Source organism: Monodon monoceros, unplaced genomic scaffold, assembly GCF_005190385.1.
Source record: "Monodon monoceros isolate NGI ecotype Baffin Bay Population unplaced genomic scaffold, NGI_Narwhal_1 Super_Scaffold_2, whole genome shotgun sequence".
Classification (NCBI taxonomy): domain Eukaryota; kingdom Metazoa; phylum Chordata; class Mammalia; order Artiodactyla; family Monodontidae; genus Monodon; species Monodon monoceros.
In genome coordinates this window covers 64317807-64341979 of record NW_021703776.1, presented here as the reverse complement: position 1 = coordinate 64341979, position 24173 = coordinate 64317807, and the positions used below count along the sequence as shown (strand labels likewise).

At 43.3% G+C, this 24173-nt stretch overlaps 1 protein-coding gene across 6 annotated transcripts in view; it reads left to right on the top strand.

Moving 5' to 3' along the window:
• AOAH (acyloxyacyl hydrolase) overlaps positions 1-24173 on the top strand; it is a 171953-nt gene that overhangs the window by 123917 nt on the left and 23863 nt on the right. For all 6 annotated transcript variants that reach the window (XM_029233501.1, XM_029233497.1, XM_029233500.1 and 3 more), the window contains 3 exons: positions 10935-10971; positions 11669-11743; positions 21332-21504. In XM_029233501.1, coding sequence (XP_029089334.1) covers positions 10935-10971; positions 11669-11743; positions 21332-21504 — 285 coding nt within the window. The remainder of the gene's footprint in view (positions 1-10934; positions 10972-11668; positions 11744-21331; positions 21505-24173) is intronic.

Here is a 24173-nt window from a genome sequence, read left to right as displayed (position 1 = left end):
TCATTTTATTTTTGCAAGTTTAGCAAAACCTTGGTGTCAACACCTGTTTGGGGTTGTTTTGTTTTCAGAAAGTCAAAAGTGCCGAAGAGCATGTCTTCTTGGAGGGGCCCATCCATACAGTGAGAGGTCGCCCCTCTCTGTGCACCCATGTGCTCACCCACTTAGTGGGAGAGTGGGGAGTAAGGGACTAACTACAAGTATATAGGTATGAAAAAGGGAGAATTTTAACACTTGCGAAAGTGCATGTGTTTGCAGCCTCACCTACCCAGCCTCACCCCAATCCCTTTGCCACAAACCAAATTCAGTCTTGAACTTCTTAACTTCTCTACCCACTCTCCATCCCCCACACCCCCCAAAAAACAACTTCATCTTGCTGGTTCCCTTGTTTAGCCTTTGGTTAAACCATCTGAAGAATGGGAGAGAATCTGACAGACCAGGAGAAACTAGAAAAAAAGGGGCAAAATTCAGGGCAGCCTGTGGAATTCATACTCAGACCATCTACAGGATAAAGTCTCAGGAAGTCTAAGCGGGTGGGGTGAAGAGAAGGGAAAGTTGGGCAGCGAAGGGGTGAGGGAAGAGTTTCTAAGGCAAATGGAGGAGGAGGCCTTGGAGCAGAATCAGAGTGAGGGGAGGGGATGGCAGAGGAGAGGGGTTTCTACATGATGCGGGACATCACATCGTGTCCATGACAACTATGAGTCCAGCTCAGGGCTCCTTCTCATGACTCTTGGACTGTTTCTCCTACACATCGCTGTTCTGGGATGAATCATATGAGATTCACACGTGAATCACGTGAGCAAAGAAAACAACCTTATTCACATCCCACACGATAATGCAACTCTCTCTTGTCACTCTGCAGTGAAAAATCAGGAAAGGCGAGCCCCAGATTCATGAGAATGATCCTTCATGCCTTCATTAATTCTACAGTTATTTTTGAGCACCAGCCGCTGTAATAGACACAGAGGATAAAAAGACTAAACGTTAATGCATGCCTAGACCGTGTTCAGGTCCTGACCCCTCAATGGCTGGTTCTATAACCTCAGTGAGTCCCTTCCCCATTCTGAGCCTCAGTTTCCCTGAAATAAAGGGCTTAAACAGGATAATCAACGCCCATCCAAGCTCTATGATGCTGAAATCCTAAATCAGAGTGTCTTAGACTAGCAATCCTCAGACTCACTCCATGTTTAAGTTTTTTGTTTTTTTAATGTGGTTTATTGCCGACGTTTAATAATCAAGAGATTTTACATAAAAATCCAATTTCCTATTTATCTTAGAAAATCAGCAGTTCTGGTAAACAGCCATGCTCCTGCCTGGCAACAATGGGTTGGCACTGAGTAGTGACCTCCCTTTCAGGTGGATCATGGGCTGTGTGTTTGGCCGCGGTTCCCACTCTGTTCCATTCACACGTGGACTTAGCTACCTGGCCCCTGTGGCCATTTGAGAGTTCAACCCGTCCCAAGTCTAATGGTCAGCTATTCAAGGGAAAGTGAACTAGGACTTTGATGCATAACAAGTCAGAGGGTGCGAAAGTGAGGAATGGCTCTTGAGAATTGACCAGGCCCTGGGCGTCCAGCAGAGGGACAGAAGCCACCTCTGGGAAGTGTTCTAACAAGAGTAGACATGGGGGAGAAATCCATCCTGCTCTTAAGCCTGACTGAGAGGATTTTGATTCCTCAACAAGCACAAGAACTGTCGAAGGAGCTTGTCCTGGGCACAGAGACACCACTCTTCAGGCCTTACTCCAAGCCAGAAGGAACAGGTTGATGTCCTTCCAGTCTCCAGGCAGCTAATCGTGTTTCTCTCAGAAATGCTGCCAAGGACTGTTGGTCAGGGCACAGCCCTCTAAGGCATCTGTTAGCAGGATGGGCAGATTCAGCTGGAGAGTTGTTTGAAGTGGCTACTGTTATTATTACTTTTATAGAGTTTAGCTAATACTAAGTACTGCTTAATTAGTTCAGATTGCTTTAACCAAGTACCACAGTGGGTAATTTATAAATGGAAATTTATTTCCCACAGGTCTGGAGGCTCAGGGTACCTGCATGGGCAGGTTCTGATGAGAGCCTTCTTCCAGGTTGCAAACTGCTGACTTCTCATTGCATCCCCTGGCGGCATGGCAGAAGGAGAGTGAGCCAGCTCTCTGGCTTCTTCTTAGAACGGCATTTTTTCTTATAAGGGCACATATTCATGATCTAGTCACCTCTCAAAAGCCCCACCTCCAAATACCATCACAATGGGGATTAGATTTCAATGTATGAATTTTGGAGAGAAACAAATATTCAGTCCATAGAAAGTACGTTCTCTAAGCCAGACATTATGCTAAGTACTTTACATACTCGATCCCCATTTAAACCCCACAGCAAAGTTAAGTAACTTGCCCAAGGTCCATTAGCTTGGTAGAGTTTAAACTCGTGTCCGTCTCCTACCAGATACACCAGAGCATGTCTGTCCCTGCTCCCCACCATGCCATACTGTCCCCCTTTTGGATTCTACCTGCTAAAACCACTATCTTGCTGTCTAGGACAGCCAGTACCTGCCCTGGAGGCAGGTGAATGTCAGAATTAGATACCTTGATCCAGCATTCTGTGTCAGCCTTCTTTATCAAAAGCGGTCCTCTCAGAAAGGGATAGAGGCAAGGAAAAAGTAAAAGAAGGATGAAGAGAAAAACTGCAAATGAGTATTAATCCAGGCTTAGCTGAATTCAATTATACATACAAGGGCTTATTATTTTTATACACCCTCCCACCCCGTAAGATCTCTGTATTGGAAGAAAAAATGTTTTGTACCTTAAACTAACTGAGCAACTGCTACTGTATTCTTGCCTCTATTCAGTCATAACCTGAATTAAATCATGAAGAAACATAAGACAAACCCAAATTGAAGACATTCTATAAAATAATTGGCCATGGGCTTCCCTGGTGGCGCAGTGGTTGAGAGTCCGCCTGCCGATGCAGGGGACACGGGTTCGTGCCCTGGTCCGGGAAGGTCCCACATGCCGTGGAGCGGCTGGGCCCGTGAGCCATGGCCACTGAGCCTGCACGTCCGGAGCCTGTGCTCTGCAATGGGAGAGGTCACAACAGTGAGAGGCCCGCGTACCACAAAAAAAAAATAATAATAATTGGCCAGTACCCTTCAAAAGTGTCAAGGTCATGAGAGACAAAGAAGGACTAAGGAATCAGCCCAGATTAAACGAGGCTAAACAGACATGAAACTACACACATGCGATCCTGAATTGGATCCTGGCCCTGGTCATTAATGGGGCAATAGTGAAATATGAATGAGGTCTTTAGTGTAGACAACGTATTGTACCAATGTGAATTTCCTGATTTTGATCATTGCACTATGATTATGAAAGATGTTCACATTTAAGGAATCTGGATGAAAGGGTATGTGCAAATCCTTTGTTCTATTTTTGCAACTTTTTGTAAATTATTTTGAGTTTTGGAAATTATTTCAACCTTTTGGAAATCATTTCAAAATGAAAATGTTAAGACAATATTTTCTAAAGGCACGGAGCATTAGAAGAAGCAAAGAAGTCACCTTTGCCAAACAGAAATAGGTCCTCAGTAATTATTTAATGAACCCAACCACTGGGTAGAATATTTGGTCTCAATCCAAGGTGTTGACAGGAGAAGACAGAAATTACTTATAACAAAACAACTAGGACATTTCTGTTTGGGAGCCATGATCCAGTGTGGTTACTACAACAAAGAAAGACTTTAATACCGATTTTTGAGATGCTTGATCTAAAGGGCAAATGCTTACAGGGCTACAGGCATCAAAACTTGTTATCTCTCAAAGACCAAAAGTATCTCCAAGGTACAATGTTTAATTATAATAGAAACTTTTGAAAGAGAAACATTTCAGTGTGACACATCTTATACAGAGGGACACATTTCCCTCCTTTTATTAGAGGACATCATTCCAATTTTTAATACTTTCTGGAATTCCAAAGAATCATTAAAGAATGGAGACATTCTGATTCCAATGGGACTATTTCTTAGGACTTATTTATGCAGCCTTTCCTGGCTTCTGCTTGTTCCATGCAACTCATCCAAGTAGGAGCAAGGCATCTGACAATGATTATAATATGAAGAGTGTATGCTTTCTATTCTTCTGTTAGATCAAGATTTTCATCCTGTACCTCTTGAATCAGCACACCTCCAGAGGGCAAATTCAGAAGCAAATATCTTACACTTTTGTATGTAATTGTCAATGGCAAGGACTCCAGAAGTCCTAAGGGGTCTCCTTTCAATCGATCCCTTTTGTTTAGGACTTGAGATAAAGGACATCATAGGGAAAGCTCACTGCTACTTGCGTGGATAGTTTAAAGGAACTCACCGGGGTTTTGTCAGTTTCAAAACATCTTGGGAGGTGCCTTTTACCTCTGGTCTTCTCTTTTACTTCCCTTCCTCTCATTTTCCATTTGATTTTGCCCCACCACCCCCTCTCTTTCCTCTCCAATATTGCAATAGCTCCTAGAAACAGAAAGGTGAACAAGACAAAGTCCCTGCCTTCAAGGAGATCATAAGTAAACAGAAAAGAGAGACAAAGAAGGAAAAAATTATGGTTCTTGTAAAATAAATAGAGGTAGGTTGAGGTCTCTGGAGATGAGAGACACAGCTCTGCCTGGAGAAGGAGTGGAAAACTTCAGAGAAGATACATTTGAGCAGAGAGCCTTGCAGAAAAAAAATAGCAATCCAAAAACCATGGGGAGATGGTGACTCAGTGCATTGATGCTCCAAGGGCAAAATATCTTTAGGGAAGGAGGAGAGAGAAGTTCAGCATGGCTGAAGGCTACTTGTGAAATTATGTCAAGTTTTGAGACCAGGAGGTAGATTAGAGCCGCTTTGGGAAGGATGTTATATTCTTTTAAAAATATATGTTTGGGGGAATCATTTATCTAGTTTGTCACAGAAATTCAGAACCACGCTTGTGAATTTGAAAGCATTTTTGGTAGTAGAAACACCATCAGAAATTGTCACCACAAACAGTTATTAAGTACCTACTATTTTGAGCTGAAGATCAGTGTATTAGTCTGAATATTTCTGCTTATTGCAAGCAAAGATTTTTAGAGAAAACAAGGAATTTAAATTACTCATGGCTGATTTTTTAACTGGATTATACAAATCGCACTCTTCAAAATGCTTCCTAAATTTATAAGCAAAATCTGCATTATTTAAAATCTAATTAGAGTTAAATGGCATTATTAGATTGATTTTAGGTCAATGTATGATACCACATTTTTCATGAACTATTTATACTCTCTATAATGCATTTGGTTCCTGGTTCCGGGTATAATGGAGTAGCAGACTCCACCCTGTCTGTCCCACTGAATGCAGCTATAAAACCTGGACAGAAGATATGGAAAAGGTATTGGAGGACGCTGGAAAGAAAATAGTAGCCGACTGAAGAAGCAAACCAGAATGAGGAGTACAGCCAAACCAGCAGTTGACATTTTGTTGTCCTCTGATATCTCCCAACCTAGACTCAATGCTGCCCCAAACCCGGAAGTGGACAGTGGCATGGAGAGATGGCATCAGAAGAAACCCTCTAGTTCTCACTCTAGAAGTGGGAAAGGGGTCTCTTTGCAGTGACAGGGCAGCAGTGAGGAGGTGTCTAGAATTCTGGGTGGGGGGACAGTCCCTCCAGTTAGAAGAGCTGTGCTCCCAGGAGGGTGGAGCAGATACCCTATTGCTTATTTTCTCACTCTGTCCTCTCATCTCTAGTTAATTTATGAGACGTGCACAGGAGAGCGGGGGAAAGAAAGTTGCGGCTTAAGGACCAAAGAGGGGAGCCCAAGGAACTAGAAAGGACCGAGGAGCTCCTAGAGAGGGAGGAGCTTGGGAAAGCAATCCCAGAAAGTTGTGTGTGAACTCCTGGGCTTCCTCTTGAGCTGCACATGCACAGATCTGATCCTTAATTGCATACCAAAGACTTTGAGACCTCAACTTGGACATAGACCACTGCCCAGGTCCCAGAATGGCCACTCAGTGGCACAGACATGAGACAAATCAGAATAACACTACAGAGGGTTTGAGAGTGGAACTGACATTGAAATCATAACCTCCCAGAAGGCTAGTTAGAACTTGCCACCTGAACCTAACTGGGTGGATTGCCTAATAAGACAAAAGTATAAGGCTCAGAGTCTTATAATATCCAAGATGCCTAGGATAGAATCCAAAATTACTCAGCATATAAGGAACCAGAAAAATCTCAACTCACATGGGAAAAGAAAACTAACAGATGTCAGATGTTGGAACTATCTGACAAAAAATTTTATAGCAGTGGTTGCAAAATGCACCTCGAAGTCCTTTTTACAGGTTCTCATATAAGAACTAGATCTTGTAATTCACATATTCTCATTTAAGAACTGAAATAATCTGTTTCAGTCATTACTAATGTCTAGTAATTGGTACCTGAAATGGGTTACTAGCTGAGATGCTGATTGCTAGCTGTTAGACCTTGAGCAAGCCTCTTTCCCTCTCTGGGCCTCATCTGTCAAGTGGGCTACCTGATCACATACTCTCAAAGGTCCCACCTAGCACTGATGCTCCAAGGCTTTGCACTCGACGTCTATGGAGTGCCAAGAGGCAGAGTTATAAGGCTAGAGATGCTGAAGCCTGAGGGCCCCTCACTTGCCTGGTAACCATATGGATTTGTAAAATTTACCAACTTGAGATATTTAACCACAATTGATTAAGACTTGTGTCTCTTTGCACTCTGGCTTCTCTTTGTGTCAGGTCTCATTTTTGTGTTTTGTGTTCTTTTCCTTAACGAGGGTCCTCCAAAGTATATAATCTTCAGAACCCAAAACCTGGATCTGCCCCTGTCCTATTCAGAGAGTTATAACAAAGATGGCATTAAACTAGAGATTTGTTTCTGAGTCGTGTCTAGAAAGCATCCGATATTTTATTGGGAATTAGTTGCCAAGTTCTTCTCTTAAGACTTCAAGAGAAGAAGCACCTACTTTTCTTTCAGTGCTCAGCTTAATACCACTTCTTCAGGGCTTCTCAGAATCCCTAACACTTGATGCTCGTTACTTATGAATAACTCTAAGCCTCACAAAAACAGGGACCATATCTTTCCTATTGACTGATGTGTCCCCAGCATCTATTACAATGCCTGGCACATAGTAAGTACTCCATAAATGTTGCTGAATGAATTAAGTTAAGAAGACCTATTATACTTTACTTAAATATACCCCATGAAGAAGTTGAGACAGCACTTACTCTGGGCCAGGCACAAAAACAAAAAATTCCAGGCTTATTTAGAAGACCGTTAAGAGTGTCTTACCAGTTGATTCGAATGTCCAGATGAAGCACTTGCTGCTGTGGTCAACACTGATCCAGCAGTGGGAATGTAAGCTGAAATTTACTCGTGAAAGACAACCAGTGCTGAGATTATGGGAAACGCTTCTTTACTTGCAATGCACTATGCCTTATTTAAAAGGGACTGAATGAGCCAGAGTTCAGACTTTTGTGGCCAATAAGGACCCTATTCTTTTCTTAATTGGGGACAGGTAGATTCTCCATTGTACCACCTTGACAAATAAATTAAATGTCTCTATTTCAGAGTCAAAACTTTTCCATTTCTCTGAACTATTATTGTAGAGACCAGGTATGGACCTCTTAAGGGTAGCACCAGTTCTTCAAATGCTCACCTTGTTTTGCCTCATCCCACAGGCTGGAAGCTATCTTTCTCTCCTGCTTACATCTTCCTGTTCCAACTACTTTTTAAAGTATTTGCTGTGATAGTAGCAGCAGCCGCAACAAAATCGGCAGCCGAGAGGCAGTCTCTGCACAGGAGGAGAGAGGAAAGAGCGCTTGGGAGGGAGAGAGACAGCAAATGATGACGGGGCTGGCAAAGGGATAGCAGAACAACAGGAAAGGGGGACTAAGAAGAGAAAGTGACATGGGAAGTACAAAAACTCATTACATAATCTCATAAAACTGAGATTTCCAAAAGGAAATGGAAATCGTGGAAGGTGCCACAACTCCGGAGCAAAGAAAATTCTGGGCTCCTGTTATAAACACCCACCAGAAAAAATAAACATTTGGGTAAGGAAGAGTGGGCACTTCCTCTCTCCTTGGGTGGATGTTTGTGATTGCTACTTTCAAATCCACCGCAAGCCGTTGCCATTGGCCTGCCGTCTTTGCCCTGAGCATCAGAGGGATGTAGGGATGTGGGTCCAGAGAGGGGCTGCCCATGTGGCATGCCATGACAGGTTTTCATTTCCATTTTCCTCAAGCTCTGTGGGTGCTCCACACCTCACATTCCCAGTTGTACTCTGGGTAATGAGGAAAATTACTGGCCTGACCTGGTCCTTTAATTTTTTTTCCCACTCATGGCTTGAGCTTTCATTAGTTTTCAGTTCTCATTAAGAGAAAAATCAAAGAGCGAGAATTAAACACCTCCTGATTTATTAGTTTACTGAAAATGGGAAGATGAGAGTCCTGGGACTGGCACTGGGTGAAGGGCCCAGACGATGAGATGAGTGAGCCACCGTAGGACCCCAATGGCTGTCCTCCTTCTCTTCTCTCTTGGGAGCAAGAGGGAGCCATCTCACACCCAGAAATCCTTTGAGTCTCTATGTTTATGACTCGGTGTTGTGAAATCTGGCACCGTCTCTGAGCCGAGATAATAGGCTCAAATCACATTGAGTTTTCTGGGTTTGGTTGCATTAAACCAGTGCTTGGTTATAGGTCTAACCCCACAGATGCTAATCCTCAGGTATAGAGGCTGTGTCCAACTCATCTGCTAATTCCCTACTATGTGCAAGGCACATGGCAAGTGCTCAACAAATGAATGGAGAGGGTGAATGAATGCATGCATGCTGAGATGAAATGACTGCCCTTAACTTGTATGCATGTGTGCATGTTTAATACTACCCCGCCTCACTACAAAAAGGAAACAAAGACAGTATGATGATTCCTAAAAAAAAATTAACCATAGCATTACCATATGGTCCAACAGTTTCAGTTACCTAAAAAGTAGGGACTGGGCTTCCCTGGTAGCGCAGTGGTTGAGAGTCCACCTGCCGACGCAGGGGACATGGGTTCGTGCCCCGTTCTGGGAAGATCCCACATGACACGGAGCGGCTGGGCCCGTGAGCTATGGCCACTGAGCCTGCGCATCCGGAGCCTGTGCTCCGCAACAGGAGAGGCCACAACAGTGAGAGGCCCGCGTATCACAAAAAAAAAAAACAAAAAAAAAAAACCACATTATGCTAAATGAAAGAAGCCAGACACAAAAAGGCAAATATGGTATGATTCCACCTATATGAGGCACCCAGAATAGTTACATTTATACCAACAGAAAGTAGAATGGTGCTATCAGAGGCTGTGGGAGGGGTATTCTCTAATGGATACAGGGCTTCAATTTGGGATGACAGAAAAATTCTGGAGATGGATAGTGGTGATGTTTGCACAACAATATGAATGTATTGATACTTAACGCCACTGAATCGCACACTCAAAATGGGTTAAAATGGTTACGTTTATGTGTTGTATATTTTACCACTATAAGAGAGGAAATAAAGCGATATTCATTTATCGTAATAACATTCCTGAATCAGCCAAGAGAACATCAGTGCTGGCCATACAGCTTGCGTCTAGCTGCATGTGGAAAAGCAGGCAGTCCCTGCATGGTCACACAGTTTTGAGGGGACACGGGCCAGCACGCTCCTCTTGGGTGTGCACTGCCCTTTTTCCCATGTGGATCTGCAGGAACACCCACTGGCCTTCCCCACAAGCTTCCAAAGCTGGAAGTTACAGGAAAATCTTCATTGCCCCTTGAATTGTACCACCCATCTGAGGATTACTCACTAATTGCTGAAGACTATCTTCCAAGGGACAAAGAAACACTAAACCTATTTGGGTTCACCCTTTCTAGACACCCAGTCTAGATAAGCACTGTCACACAAGGAACCAGAGCTCAGCCTCACAGAAAGGACTGAGTTTGAATTGCAGCTCTCCGAATGATTAGTTGTGTGGCTATGGGCAAGTCACTTTAAGTGAGCTTCAGTTTCCTCATCTATAAAATGGGAATATTATTATGCCTAACTTGTACAGTGGTGCTAAGGTCTAAATGAACTAATAATATAAGTGCTTAACAGAGTGTCTATAATAAAATGAGTATTCAATAAATATAATTTTCATATAGGAGATGCATGACAGGTGGTAACAAGGGTGGGGGAAGGATGGTTATGCATGTCACTACAGGAGCTGAAATATTTCAAGTCTACAATCTAAACCTTGCACAGGCCAGCCAGTCAGGAGGAGCCTCAGGAGTGAGCAGGAATACTGGCAGGCAATTAAATGGGGATTTCTAGGGAGATGGGCAGTTCTCAAATAATCCTTTTTATGGTACCTCTCATCCCTCAACTCATTCCTTAATCTTTGGGTCGTTTCTGTCTTTGCTGATAGATTTATACCTTTTTCTCACATCTACTAGAAAGTGTACCCATTCATGCTTAGGAAATATCTTGAAACCTGTGAATCTAAAAATTTTAGGATTATGTTAATTATAATGCCAAGCAAACAGAAGACCCATTAAGGAGAGTTGCAGGATGAAGTCATTCCCATCAGCATGATGGTTTGGATGAACTTTGAGTGTACAATGATGCTTCTTCCATGATTTCAGTCAATCAATCAAACTCTCACACTGGGGGCTTCCCTGGTGGTGCAGTGGTTGAGAGTCCGCCTGCCAATGCAGGGGACACGAGTTCGTGCCCCAGTCCGGGAAGATCCCACATGCCGCGGAGCGCCTGGTCCCGTGAGCCATGGCTGCTGAGTCTGCGCGTCTGGAGCCTGTGCTCCGCAACGGGAGGGGCCACAGCAGTGAGAGGCCCGCATAACGCAAAAAAAAAAAAAAAGCTCTAATACTGATTGTGCTGAATTGAAGTTACTAACTTTAATTATTTTCTTAATTTTAAGGTGCATCTTCCCAAAGCCTGGAGAGATTTATAGAAAGGTAAGTGGAAGAGGGAGGGATACAAGAAGTTGTTTTTAAGTTAGGTTTCTATTTTGAAAAATGAATAAAAACTCTCTGTTGTTACCCAGTAACCACTTACACTGAGCATCCATAACTTGTTAGTCACTTTCCATACACTGGGAAGTTGTCACTTCTTGGGCCAGTGACCATAGGAAGTGATTAATTTACATGTGTCCATAAAAATGCATACAAAGTGGGTAAAACTTAGGTCTGGCCAAAGTATTGCTCCTTAATCCTGCTTTATGAACAAGAAAACAATTTTGTGCTTGTATTGGACTTAAAATTCAGAAGCAAGGCCTTGGGCGTCCAGAATAGAAACCTTGATAAACCCTTGATTTTTCAAAGTTGACTACAGGTCCACAGCTGTAATAATGTCCTACACGTCTGGACACAAGTAACTCAGATAACTCACCTGTGTTTATTCATAACAACTTCTGTGAAACATGCTATAAAGATAGTAGTGTGTCGCCCTATGGGAGACTTCAATCTGCTCTTTTAGTTCTATGCATTTATGTGGTCTTTTCCTAATGGATAAGTGGGTTAAAATTTATAGAGAAGAAGAGGGAAATGGAAATGAAAGAAAAATAGCAAAATGTTACCAAGAAGATGGTCATACAAAGATTCACACATAGGCTTCCAAGTGTTTGACATTCAGATTCCATCTATGGTTTCTCAGTTTGTCTAGGAACCAGCTGTTGGACCAACCAGCCATTGTCATATACGCCATGATTGGAAATGATGTCTGCAACGGGTGAGTTACTGAGAAAGGTTTGGAAAATTCTTTGACTCCGAGTTTCCCTGTCCTCTCAACTCGATCCACTCCATTACAGTAGCCTGCTGTGGAACTGAATTTCCCTATCTTAGCAAGTCCTAGACACATGTGAAATCAACAAAACCAAGCTGCAAAGCAGAAAGACTTTAAGAATATCTGACCCATTAATTCTTTGCTCTGATTCATAACAAAGGAGTGTGTCATGATCAACTCTGAGTTATACCACAAGAAATACGTTAGTGCTAATCAAAAATCCAAGATTGAGAATCATGGCTTTTTAAATAAAATAAGGCAAAATCACAGCTATCTCATAAGAACAGCTTCCTCACTCATATTCTGATTCACTTACCCACGTGGTCGAGACAGCATAGACCTGGAACTTTGCAGAGAAACTGCGCATAATTCACAGCCAATCCTATTTATGCCCGTGGCCCGTCGTAAAAAAGTGGTTTTGCTAAACTGCTAATATCAGTAGTGATTTCAAAATGTTGAATGCCTTCAGTCCCCCACAACATTTTGGAAGGCTTCTCGAAGTCTGTGCATACCCCTGAGAATATGCCGCACATGTGAATGCCATCTGTCCTGTGATCATGGCCAAAAAGAAAAAAAAGAAAAAAAGGTGAGATCAGCTCTAAAACAACTCCCCAGTCACCACCCACCCATCATTTTAGCAAAACAGAAAAGCAAAGCCAAGAGAGGTGACACGACTTGCCCAATTAATCGACTGATGGCAGAGCTGGACTCCAACCCAAGAGGTGCTAGAAGCAGGCCACCCTGTTCACTGCCCACCTTTTGCTTTCTCGTACTTCACTCACCAAGTTTCTAAGCCTGTGCTAAAATCATGGTTCCATATTATGAACGTGTGTTTGCCCTCATGGATACCTCCATGAGAGCTCCAGAACTCTTATGGTGAAGGAGGTGTAGGCCTAAACGGTGAAGTGAGTTCAGGACAGGAGATACCACACTGCAATCCAGAGATACTGATATGTCCTGCCTTGGCAGCCCCTAGACTGGTTTACCACTGTCCGTAGAGCCCCAAGTCTGCCAAGACTACATGCTGAGGACCCAAGGTAGCTCTGTAATGACCCACCTGGAACTCTGCAGTAAATAGCAAACACCCCCAAAACCTTCCATAAGCCAAGAGCTGCACCAGTCTCTATATCAGGTCATCCCCAGAGCAGCCCTAAGAAGCAAATGTGATTGTCCCATTTTACAAATGAGGAAATTGGGATTCAGCAAGGTTAGGTAAGGAACTTGCTTCTGCTGTTATTGAGCAGCAAAGCTGAGAGCCCATCCGGGTTCTCTGACTAAATTCTGTACTCTTTCTGCAGTCCACACTTGCCTTATTTGCTTTCTTTAAACGTACGTATTGACCACCTATGAAATGCCAAGCTGTGTGCCTAGCTCTGGGATATGATGGCAAAGAGGCCACCGTCCCTAATTTCAAGGAGCTTATGGATGGAGAAGCAATGAGCTTCAACCCCCAATCCCATCACAAAACAGAACAAACCTATGGTCAGATCAGCCAGTGCCCCTCCAACCTCTGGATCCTGTCCCGCTGGAGGGGACAGAGAACAAGCTGGTTATACTGCGTAAAAAGCACCTGCAGAAAGAGTCTTTTAGTCCAAGAGCCCAAAATCCCTGAAACTGCACTTTTTCAGCAGAAGCTGTACACGCAGAGACCCCTCCAGCCCAGTCCTGCGCTTCCTTTACCAAGGAGCCAAAGGGCAGGCAGACATCAGCCAGAGACCCATGCCAGCCTCTCTCCCCGCCGGGGATCCGGGCAGAGAAGCAGCAAGCATTTGGGTGAAAGAATGGAGTTGGCAGTGTGGGATGTCCCCGCAGTGCCCACTTTGCAACGTCCTGTGGAGGGGTTAGAAAAATAAAGACAGATGGCAAGTATACCTCCCCATCTGCCAGAATGTCGAGGTGGAGGAGATTACCCCAAATGAGCAAAGTGATTTCATAAAAGCCCAAGCCAGCAACGAATTGCATAAGTCCATCCTGAAAAAACTTTTAGGATATTTGCTGGACTTTTCTCTTCTCTTTTTTTTTTTTACAACGATGCTAGCTTTTACTAAAATAATGCAGCTATGTGCTTCTTTCTCAATTCTCTAAACAAACGTAGATAATAAATACTTGTTAAATGAATGAAGGTCATGATTGCAAGATAGCTTTTAGCGTCAGGAATTCAAGAAGAAAGGTGAAATAGACAAACTTAGCTTTCTTGTTGTACCTCTACTCAATTTGGCCTAAGCTAACCCAACTTCTTTGGACGTTTCCTATCATTGCCTTCAAAAGCTATAGAGTGTGAGTGATACAGAAGGAGAAAAATTCCTGGAAATAGGGCAAGTATGAGTGAGCTACAGCAGCGGAGGCTTGGGTAGCAAGGGCAGCAGTGATAAATGGGAATGGCCTCAAGTCATAAAGGGTGATGACAAACCTTCCCCAATATCCGATTACAACATCCCTGAAAAAAAACATTGTAATTACTGGAAATGTATAAAAAAAAAATAGAAGCATCTAACACTAGCCACAGAAATGGACGTGGTTCCATTTTTTATAGTGGACCTAGACATTATAAATTGAACATTTTTCACCTAATGGAGAGAGCCAGAGCCGCCCTACAGAGGTTGTCTGTGTCGCCGGCTCCCAAGTGTTTTTCTGCAATGCCGATGTTTCAGTTGTCACCTAGGGCAGCTAGTCAGCACTGCATTAAGAGGAAGCAGTCAAGATGCTGGTAGATCACAGACTCCAAGGAGCCTGAACTGCCAGGAAACAATCCATTCTATCCAGTCAAGGGTAGAAAACCAGCAGAGAAGGGAATGGATAGAACTCTGCTGCTCAGAGGAGTCTTCTCTCCCAGCCTCCTCAGTGAAGGTGTGGGTAGCCAAGGGAATAATGAGCTTCTCTACCAGCCAGCATGTTCCAGGCCATATCCTCTTTTAGGGGACCCAGGATCTCTATGCATCGGGTAATGTGGGCCCATTGAGACCCCACCCCATTCCCAGTCTATGTCAAGATGCCTCCTCATGGAGGTTGGGTGGGAGGTCAATAATGTGATTACAACTGGGGGGCCTGAAGCCAAGGGCTACCTCTATTACGTGGATTCTTCAAAAATACGAAAGCGAGCTGTGAGTGAAATCTGAGCACTCAACCACAGCAGGTCTCTGGGCTTTCACTCTGGTTCTGGGCAACGTTTTCTGCAGAGGCTGTTTGCCTTCTTCCTTGAGAGGGGGGCACCCCTGCCATCAGCCATCAGTGAAATCTGGCTGGAACACCCGCCAGGGTAATGAAATCATCGCGTCTGGCCCTGCACCCAAGTCATGAGGCTTACCTTGCGTGATCAGGCACAATTCATTAGGACAGGGGCAGACTCTGAGCCACCCGAAACACGAGGCTCTTTATCTGTTCCAAGCCCACCACGTGTTCCTGACGTGTGAGAGCGTGGTGCTGGGCACCATCTTCTCTCCCATTATTTTCCTGGAATGAGCGTACGTCTCTCAACCTGGCTTTCATAGTTCTCCCCTGTAAGCCCTGCACCCTCAACCCCTCACCTCTCCAGGACTGACCAGCGTGAGCTCACCGCTGTGTGAGGAAGGGAGCAGGGCACTGCCGCGGCAGGCAAACGTGGGATGGCAAAGTGAACCTGACGTGGGCTCCAGAGCACCTGCGTGAAGAGGTTTAGACACTTTGAGCTCAGCCCATTCAGCCTTTGACAGCAGGGCAGGCCTAGGAGGTGTTTCCCAAACCACTGGGACTCTTTGGTCCGAAAATACTAGTGCTAAGTCCCCTCAAAAATCACCGGAGGAGAAAGAGTACACAGGTCAAAGTGTGCTGAGAATTTTTCAGGGACAGGGTCAGAGGGACCATCTATGGCATCCAGAGGAGGTGACCCAGCACCTGTCACTCAGACCCTTTTGCCCTTGCCTGAACTAAGAATTGGTTAGTTTTGCTATACACACTACAGGGTTTACCTGGCGATGCGTGTATGTAAATTATCTAAATTATCTAGCTGTACGTGACGGAGCAAAGATGACTGGAGAAGGTTCCAGCAGAAACACCAAGGCTTCCATTTTTTTTTTTGACTTTTTATTTTTTATTGGAGTATAGCCGATTAACAATGTTGTGATAGTTTCAGGGGCACAGCAAAGCGACTCAGCCACACATATACATGTATCCTTTCTCCCCCAGACTCCCCTCCCATCCAGGCTGCTGTATAACATTGAGCAGAGTTCCCTGTGCTATAGGTGGGTCCAGCAGGGCCTGTACAGTAGGTCCTTGTTGGTTATCCTTTTTAAATATAGCAGTGCGTACATGTCAATCCCAAATTCCCTAACTATCCCTTCCCTCCACCCGGGAACCATAAGTTCTTTCTTTAAGCCTGTGTGTCCGTTTCTGTTTTGTAAATATGCTCATTTGTATCATTTCTTTTTAGATTCCACATATAAGCGATATCATAGGATATTTCTCTTTCTCTGTCTGACTTACTTTACTCAGTATGACAATCTCTGGGTCCATCCATGTTGCTACAAATGGTATTATTTCATTCTTTTTGATGGCTGAGTAATATTCCATTGTATATGTACCACATCTTCTTTATCCATTCCTCTGTCGATGGACATTTATGTTGCTTCCATGTCTTGGCTATTGTAAATGGTGCTGCAATGAACATCAGGGTGCATGTATCCTATCAGACCATGCTTTTCTCTGGATATATTCCAAGGCTTACATTCTGATTTCGCTTAGCAATTAGCCATTTTGGTGATGCTTGCTTAATTTGTGAGGTGCCCTTTCACAAATGCAAATTAGCTGAGATTCTTTGTTTATCATCAGGGTTGTGTCTCTAACTAAAAAATAATCATTAAATAGGGAGTATGGGAGAGTTTACTCCATCTTAACTCATCTTGCCTTTAGGTGGTTGGAGAGTCTTAGCTCAGCATCATTGCTTTGTGCCAAAGTGTTGTTGTATCAGCAGAAGAAAAAAAAAAAACCCTGAGATGCCAAGGCAAAAGTTAATAGCCGTGCATTCTAGCTTTACCAATGACAGAAGACAGGATATAGACACCCAACTTGCTTTGTTTCACCCCTGCTGTCACACTCCAAACACACAGTGAAGACAAAACCTACTTACTCTGAACCTCGTTCTCCTGGTCTGAACAAACGCACAAGGCAGCCTGAATCCCCTTCACAAACTGGGGTCCTTCTAGGGCTTCTGTGCATCTGCAAGTCAAGCCAAAGCCTTAACCAACCTTTGGCCCCTAGTAGGTAGGCAACTTATTCTCAAATCCTTCTGAGTGCTTTTTATGCAGGCTGGAGAGCTTCTTATTCATAACGTCGTATAATTTTCCCCAAAGTAATGAAAAACATGAATATAGCATTTTATTCTACATGCTGGGGTTTTGTACAAGGGGACAGTTCTTTCTCTTTCCTCCGATCTCTCTTTCTCTCTCTCAGAAAGTCCAAGGAACTCATGACCCAGTGCAGAAGCACATACACCAACCACACCGAACGCCCCGAACGTCAGATTTGCTCCACCTTTTCCTCTGTGCAGCGACATATTGCCCCTCACAACCTGGCCCGTGTGACCTTCACACCCATGGTCAGCCTGTCACCCTCTGGACAGCAACAATGCGAAAAGTCATTTTATTTCACTAAGTGACATAGGTGGAGGGGAAATGACATAAAATTACAATGTTTTCTGCCCCTCCCATTAATATTTAGCTTTCTTCCTCATTTTAGAAAGAATAAAAATGATATGAGAACCCCTTTCATTTTGACTGTTTCTCTGATTACAAAATAACATGTGTTGTGAGAAGTTCAAATAATACAGGTCTAGGAAGTGAAAGTTTCTCCAGAATCACTCCCTACCGCCCCACCACCACTGCTTAGAGCTAACCAATAGAGATGTTTCCTGTATTTGCAGCCAGATTTTTTTCTATGTAAGTTCTAATTTACAGACTGATTAATATTCATTGAAATAAAATAATATTATGCTCACTGCTCTGTAATTTGTTCTCTTCGCTCAACAATACTTTTTAGCAGTCTTTTCCATGCTAAGACATACAGATTATTCTTTAAAAAAAATTTTGTTTTATTGAGGTGAAATTCACATAATGTAAAATTAAGCATTTTAAAGTGAACGATTCAGTAGCATTGAGTACATTCAAAATGTTGTGCAACCATCACCTATATCTAGTAACTTCATTCTTTTTAATGGCTGTATAGAGGTTTACTGCATGGATCTACTATAATTTATATAGCCAGGCTTTTTAGCTTTTCCCAATTTTATTCTATTCCAAGAAATGTTGTCATACTTGTATGTACATTTTTGCACATTTGTGGAAATGTTATGATAGGACAACTTCCCAAGAGAGAAATGTCAAGGTCAAAAGTTAAACCAACGTCAAGTTTTGATACATTCTGAAAAATTCCTTCCAAAATGACAACACCAATTTCCATATAAGAACAGCTCCCTTAAAAGTGACAATAGTGGATACCCCTAGGGGCTTCTTTCTGTCTCCTCTTCCCATGTCTCTTGTTTCTCGGGTCCAGCTTGTGAGTAATGAACTTGCTTTTTCTGGTTTGGAAGCTGTATCAAACTCCCTAGGGCTGCAGTGACAAAATATCACAAACTGGGTGAGTTCAAAAAACAAAAATATACTCTTTCACAGTGTTGGAGGCTAGAAGTCCAAAATCAAGGTGTCAGCAGGGCCATGCTCCCTCTGAAGTGTCTCGGGGAAATCCTTCCTGTCTTTTCATCCTTCTAGTGGCTCCCTGCATTCCTCAGCATTCCTTGCTTGTGGCACCATAACTTCAATTTCCACTTCCAGCTTCACATGGCCTTCTTCCCTATGTGTGTGGGTCTCTGCTCTTCTTAAAAGGACACTAGTCATTGTATTTAAGGCCCAACCTACTCCAGTATGGCCTCATCTTAACTGATTACATCTGCAGAGACCCTGTTTCCAAATAAGATCACATTCTGAGGGAGGCTATTCAATCCACTCCAGGATCATTAGGTAAATCTGGAATTTTAAGGACTTAAAATAGAAAATAACTTATAGCATGATTCCATTTAGGTTAACAACAGGCAGTTTAAAGCCTAAAGAGAATTCTATTTTCAACTCCCAGGTTAATGCAGGTTAGCATCTTAATTCAAATTTGATATGTTCCTGAAGGCTTGTACAAAAGTCAACGGTGCAAAAAATGAACAATAATAGACTTACATATTAAAGCCAAAAAATATTCTAGAATCCCTATTTATACCTTGCCTTTTTTTCCCTGTATTTACGTTTATTGATTCAATCCTTTAATCATTTATTCAACACATAGTTACTACGTGCAATATTCTGCTCCAAGCACTAGAAATACAGCAATGAGCAAAACAAAATCCCTGCCTACATGGAGTGTAGTTTACCTACTACAACTACTAGTATAGTTCACAGTACTGAGCATTTGGCCAGGTAGCAGTTTCAAAAATAAAGAAAATGGGTAACATGAGGTGTGGTCATCTACAAACACTGGCATTAACAGTTCATCCTGTCCTGGGAGAAGCAAAAGAAATGAGACATAGGGAAGAGCAGACAGTAGAGGGTCTCAGTGCTAAGCCGCAGAGTTTGAATTTCATTCTGTAGTAGATAAGAGTCATCAAAGTGTGTTTTAATGGCAGGGAAGGAGGAAAGGTTGTATTAAATAGTTCAATAGAAAGTATGTTAGTATTATGTTAAGCTTGTCAGTCACTTAGGTTCTGGGCTTCAGTGTGATAGTCTTTATCATTGCACTCTGAAATGCTATTATGTAAATTAATTAACCACTCCTTAGTTTTCTTTATTCCCTTAAATCTTTTTTTGTTTGTTTGTTTTGTTTTGGTTTTGTTTTTTTTTTTGCGGTACACGGGCCTCTCACTATTGTGGCCTCTCCCGTTGCTGAGCACAGGCTCCGGACGCGCTGGCTCAGTGGCCATGGCTCACGGGCCCAGCCGCTCCGCGGCATGTGGGATCTTCCCGGACCGGGGCACGCACCCGTGTCCCCTGCATCGACAGGCGGACTCTCAACCACTGCGCCACCAGGGAAGCCATGTTTTTTTGTTTCTTGAATTTTATTTTATTTATTTATTTTTTATACAGCAGGTTCTTATTAGTTATCTATTTTATACATATTAGTGTATATATGTCAACCCCAATCTCCCAATTCATCCCACCACCACCATCATCACCCCCGCTTTCCCCCCTTGGTGTCCATACATTTGTTCTCTACATCTGTGTCTCTATTTCTGCCTTGCAAACTGGCTCATCTATCCCATTTTTCTAGATTCCACATATATGTGTTAATATACGATATTTGTTTTTCTCTTTCTGGCTTACTTCACTCTGTATGACAGTCTCTAGGTGTATACCTTGCCTTTTAAAGATAACAAGAAAGAAAGGAGGAAGGAAGGAAGAGGGAAGGAAGAAAGGAAGGAAGGGGAAAGGAAAGGAGGAAGGAAGAAAGGAAGGAAGGATGGAAGGAAGGAAGGAAGGAAGGAAAGAAGGAAGGGAGGGAGATTTAAATGGAACTTTCAATGATGTGTTTCTAGTATTTTGTACAATCCTCACTTTTGTTCTTTTCCAAACCAAATGAAAATAAGACAAGCCGCTTAAATTCAGTAAATGTCTAATTGAAGCTAAAGATTTGCTACTTTCGCTTATGATTTACATCTTTGTCTTAAATTCTTTGATTTTAGGACCGTGCTCTTATAACTACTTTCAGCACTTCCTTTTTCTGTTTTCACTAATTTTGTGGAACAAGAAGATAAAAATATAATTTAAAATTTCATATATCCTCTATAGAGCACACGCACTTCTATATAGAGAAAGGCAGTGATGCAAATTGGAATTATCTGTTGACAGATATTGTTGCAGGGGTATAGCCTGGAATAGCAGTCTATCAGGAAATTCATGAAAGTTCAAATTCATTGTAGGATGGAAAGATGTAATGTGGACACATAATGTCACTTCATTTCTCAGTGAAATTTCGTCTCCCTTACTGTTATATATGTGAAAAGTTTTAAAGACCAAGTTGCAGAGCTCAAAGTGTCAAACAAATAATAAGCAATACCAGACCCCTTTGATTCTATTAACTGTGTGTCACAGTCAGGATAGGTGAAATTATGCTGCAGGAACAAACAGCCCCTAAAATCTTAGTAGCATAAAGCAATAAATATTTATTCACTCGCACTACATTGTCCATCAGGGATCACCATGGAGCTGTGTTCCAGGACTCAGATTGGTGAAGAAGCTGCTTTCTAGAACATTGCTCAGACTCATGGCAAAGAGAAACAGCATCCTGGAGGCTCTCATACAACCAAACATGACACATGTCACTTCTGCTCACAACTCATAGGCCAGACCTGGCCCACCCAACCACAAGGGAGTCCAGAAACCAGAAATATTTTTCAAATAACACCAATAACTACTCTGTGTGTGTGTGTGTGTGTGTGTGTGTGTGTGTGTTTGGGGGGTGGGTCTTATATTTGCATGCATTTATCCTGTAATATACTAAGATATTTTCTGTTTCTTTTGTGAACAGGAAGATTGATCCCGTCCCAGGAATGACCACTCCTGAAAAATTGTACTCAAAGGTCATGGAGACTCTGCAGTATCTAGATTCTCACCTGCCAAATGGCAGCCATGTTATTTTATATGGCTTACCAGATGGAACCTTTCTCTGGGATAATTTGCACAGCAGATATCATCCTCTCGGTATCAGTTTGAAGATGTTTTTACTCTTTAACAATGTCAATGTATTCGTAGTTCAAATATATGTAGTTCAAACCATATAGGAATACACCTAAAATGCCACCAGAACGATGAAGGGAAGAGCACCCAGGTACAGGATCTAAAAAGTCAGTATCCAAAGGTGGCCAGAACCAGATCCAAAGTCAGAAAGGGCAGATGTATTTGGCAAAGAATTAGGACAAACTGAAAGGTAAGAGTTTAAAACTCCTTCACTGAAGGTGAAATCTAGAAGGAGCCAGTGAAGCCCAAACAAGAGATAGGAAGGAGACAAAGGGAAGGATTTCTCCAAACCTCAGTGGTGAGTGCCCCCTAGTGTCCAGGATTCTAATGCCGTCTGTGCACCCTGGTGGCCAGTTAGAGTTCTGTAGAACAGGGTCCTCCAGAGGGCTTGCTCCCTGCTTCTACACTCTCTTGGAGTCCTTGGCTCTGAAATGCTTTAAAGTTCCAAGAAATTTCTAATAGAATCTCTAGCATGCCAGATGCTTCACAAACATTGTGAAAGTAGTAGTAATTCACCTTGGGAAGGGCTGCCATGCTGATCCTTAAAACAATTCTGTGAGATAAATGTTTCTATTAATTCCATTTGATAGATGAAAAACCTAAGGCTCAGAGAAGTTGTGTAGCTTGCCAAATGTTGCACAGCTTATTGTATATGCAAGCTGGGTGTAGCAGGGCTCTCTTTCTGTGTTTCAGGGAAGAATGTCCTTCCAAAAATACTTATTATATGCCAGGCCCTGTTCTAGGCACTGTGTAACCATCAGTGAACATAATAGTCAAAAATCTCTGCCAACATAGGCTTATGTTACAGTGGGAGAAAGACTCCAAAGGATGATAAGTGTTACTACAGAAAATTAAGCAGGGAGGGAGGATGGGCAGTGCTGGCCTCAGGCCTCTCTGACAGGCATCTACAAGCAGGGGCCTGGGGACCATCCCCTCAGCCCCATATCGACAGCACCTGTGTCAGTCTCTCATGGAAAGGGGCTGCCCTTTCCCTGGTATTGCCATAGCCACCTCCTTAGACCAACCCAAGCGACAGTGCCCAGGTGCTACAGTGTCCTGGAGGTCCAAGCAGTTCCTTATGAGTCAGGTGAGCAGTTCAGAGGGGGAAGACCTGAAACTCCTTCCTTTGCGCCCTCCTTAGTGGGTAGAGGTGGAGAGCTTTCCCTTGCATACATAACATCCTTGTGTCTTTTCAATCCCCTCTTGTCCTCCTCCTGTAGTTCCTGTTTAAGCCAACCTCCCTACCAGCTCCCGCAGGAAGTTCTACACCGCCCCACATAAGAGCAGGGACCCTTTAACCAGCTCTCAAAGGGCTCTGACCCCTTCACTGCGGTCCCTTCACTGGGCAACAATGGAATATGTCCACATTCCAGGCTTCCCACCGATGCGACTGAAGTCATTTTCCTCTTCAATTATGAAATGTGCCACAAATGTTATTATTCCAAGGAAACACTGTCCAGCCTCTCATGAGGAAAGCATGTTCCTCCTATTCACACGGCTTTGACCACGCCCTTTAGAAATGATAACATGATCACACAGTGAACTTGACTCCATTCTGGGCTGCCTTGGACATGTGAAGGACAACCACTTGGGCTGATCATGTCTCTTTGAGCCATTTGGGGATGAAAAGTTCAGTTCCCCCAACAGATGTTCTCAGACTCCTAGATTTCTCCCATGCTAAGAAATGCTTGGGGAAGGGGAGTTGGGAGTAGGGGAGATGTGCTCCCAATTTACTCTGTCGCACCAATAGGGACTTGACTTTGGGTTTTCTGACTTTAAATCCCATTCCCTTCCCATGAACTGCGGTTAGACTGCCTCCATAAATTTTCTCAGATATGCCAGGCCATTCCCTTGACTCAACCATAGTATGTAAAAATGACTCCGTGTAATTTGGAAGAGAGCAAGGGAAGGAAAAGGGTGATTGATCAGGGGACTCATCAATCACTTGGTGGATTCTCTTGGCCAGTGGTTCTCATCCAGGGGCAACCCACCCACCCATTATCATATCACCCCTGGAGATGGAGTGCTACTAGCATCCAAGGGGTAGAATCCAGGAATGTTCCTAAACATCCTACAATGCACAGGACAGCGCCCTACAACTGAGAATGTCGATAGCACCAAGGTTGAGAAACCCTGCTCTAGGCTTTGCGTTATCCTCAGATGGCCTCCCTCCAGCCGCTGATCTAGACTAGCACTTCACAGCACAAGAGCAAAAGGTGGAACAAGTGTGTTCTATATAAACAACTCTAGTTTGGAGGTAGGGGGAACCCAGCTAGGGAGAGAGTTATAACCACCTAAAATTTGTTGAATGTTTTTCAGTTATTATTCACATCCTAAATTATCCCTGCTGCCTGGTTGCCATGAGAAATAAATCATAAATTCCTCAACGAAGCATCAGGGTCCTTCCTAAACAGACTGGGGAAGTAGGTGGGATTTACCCAGCGTCCTCATTCGTCCTCTGGCAGGCTCCTAACTCACATAAGGTGAGAAGCTTGAACAGGGGGCTGCTGCCCTCTCATTGCCTCCGTTCTGCCCTGCTCCACATCCAATCTTTGAATCTTCGTTCCCACAGACAGGAACCGGCAGTGAAGCAGGTTAATGCTAGCTCAGCCTCAAGGCTTGGTTGCTTTGCC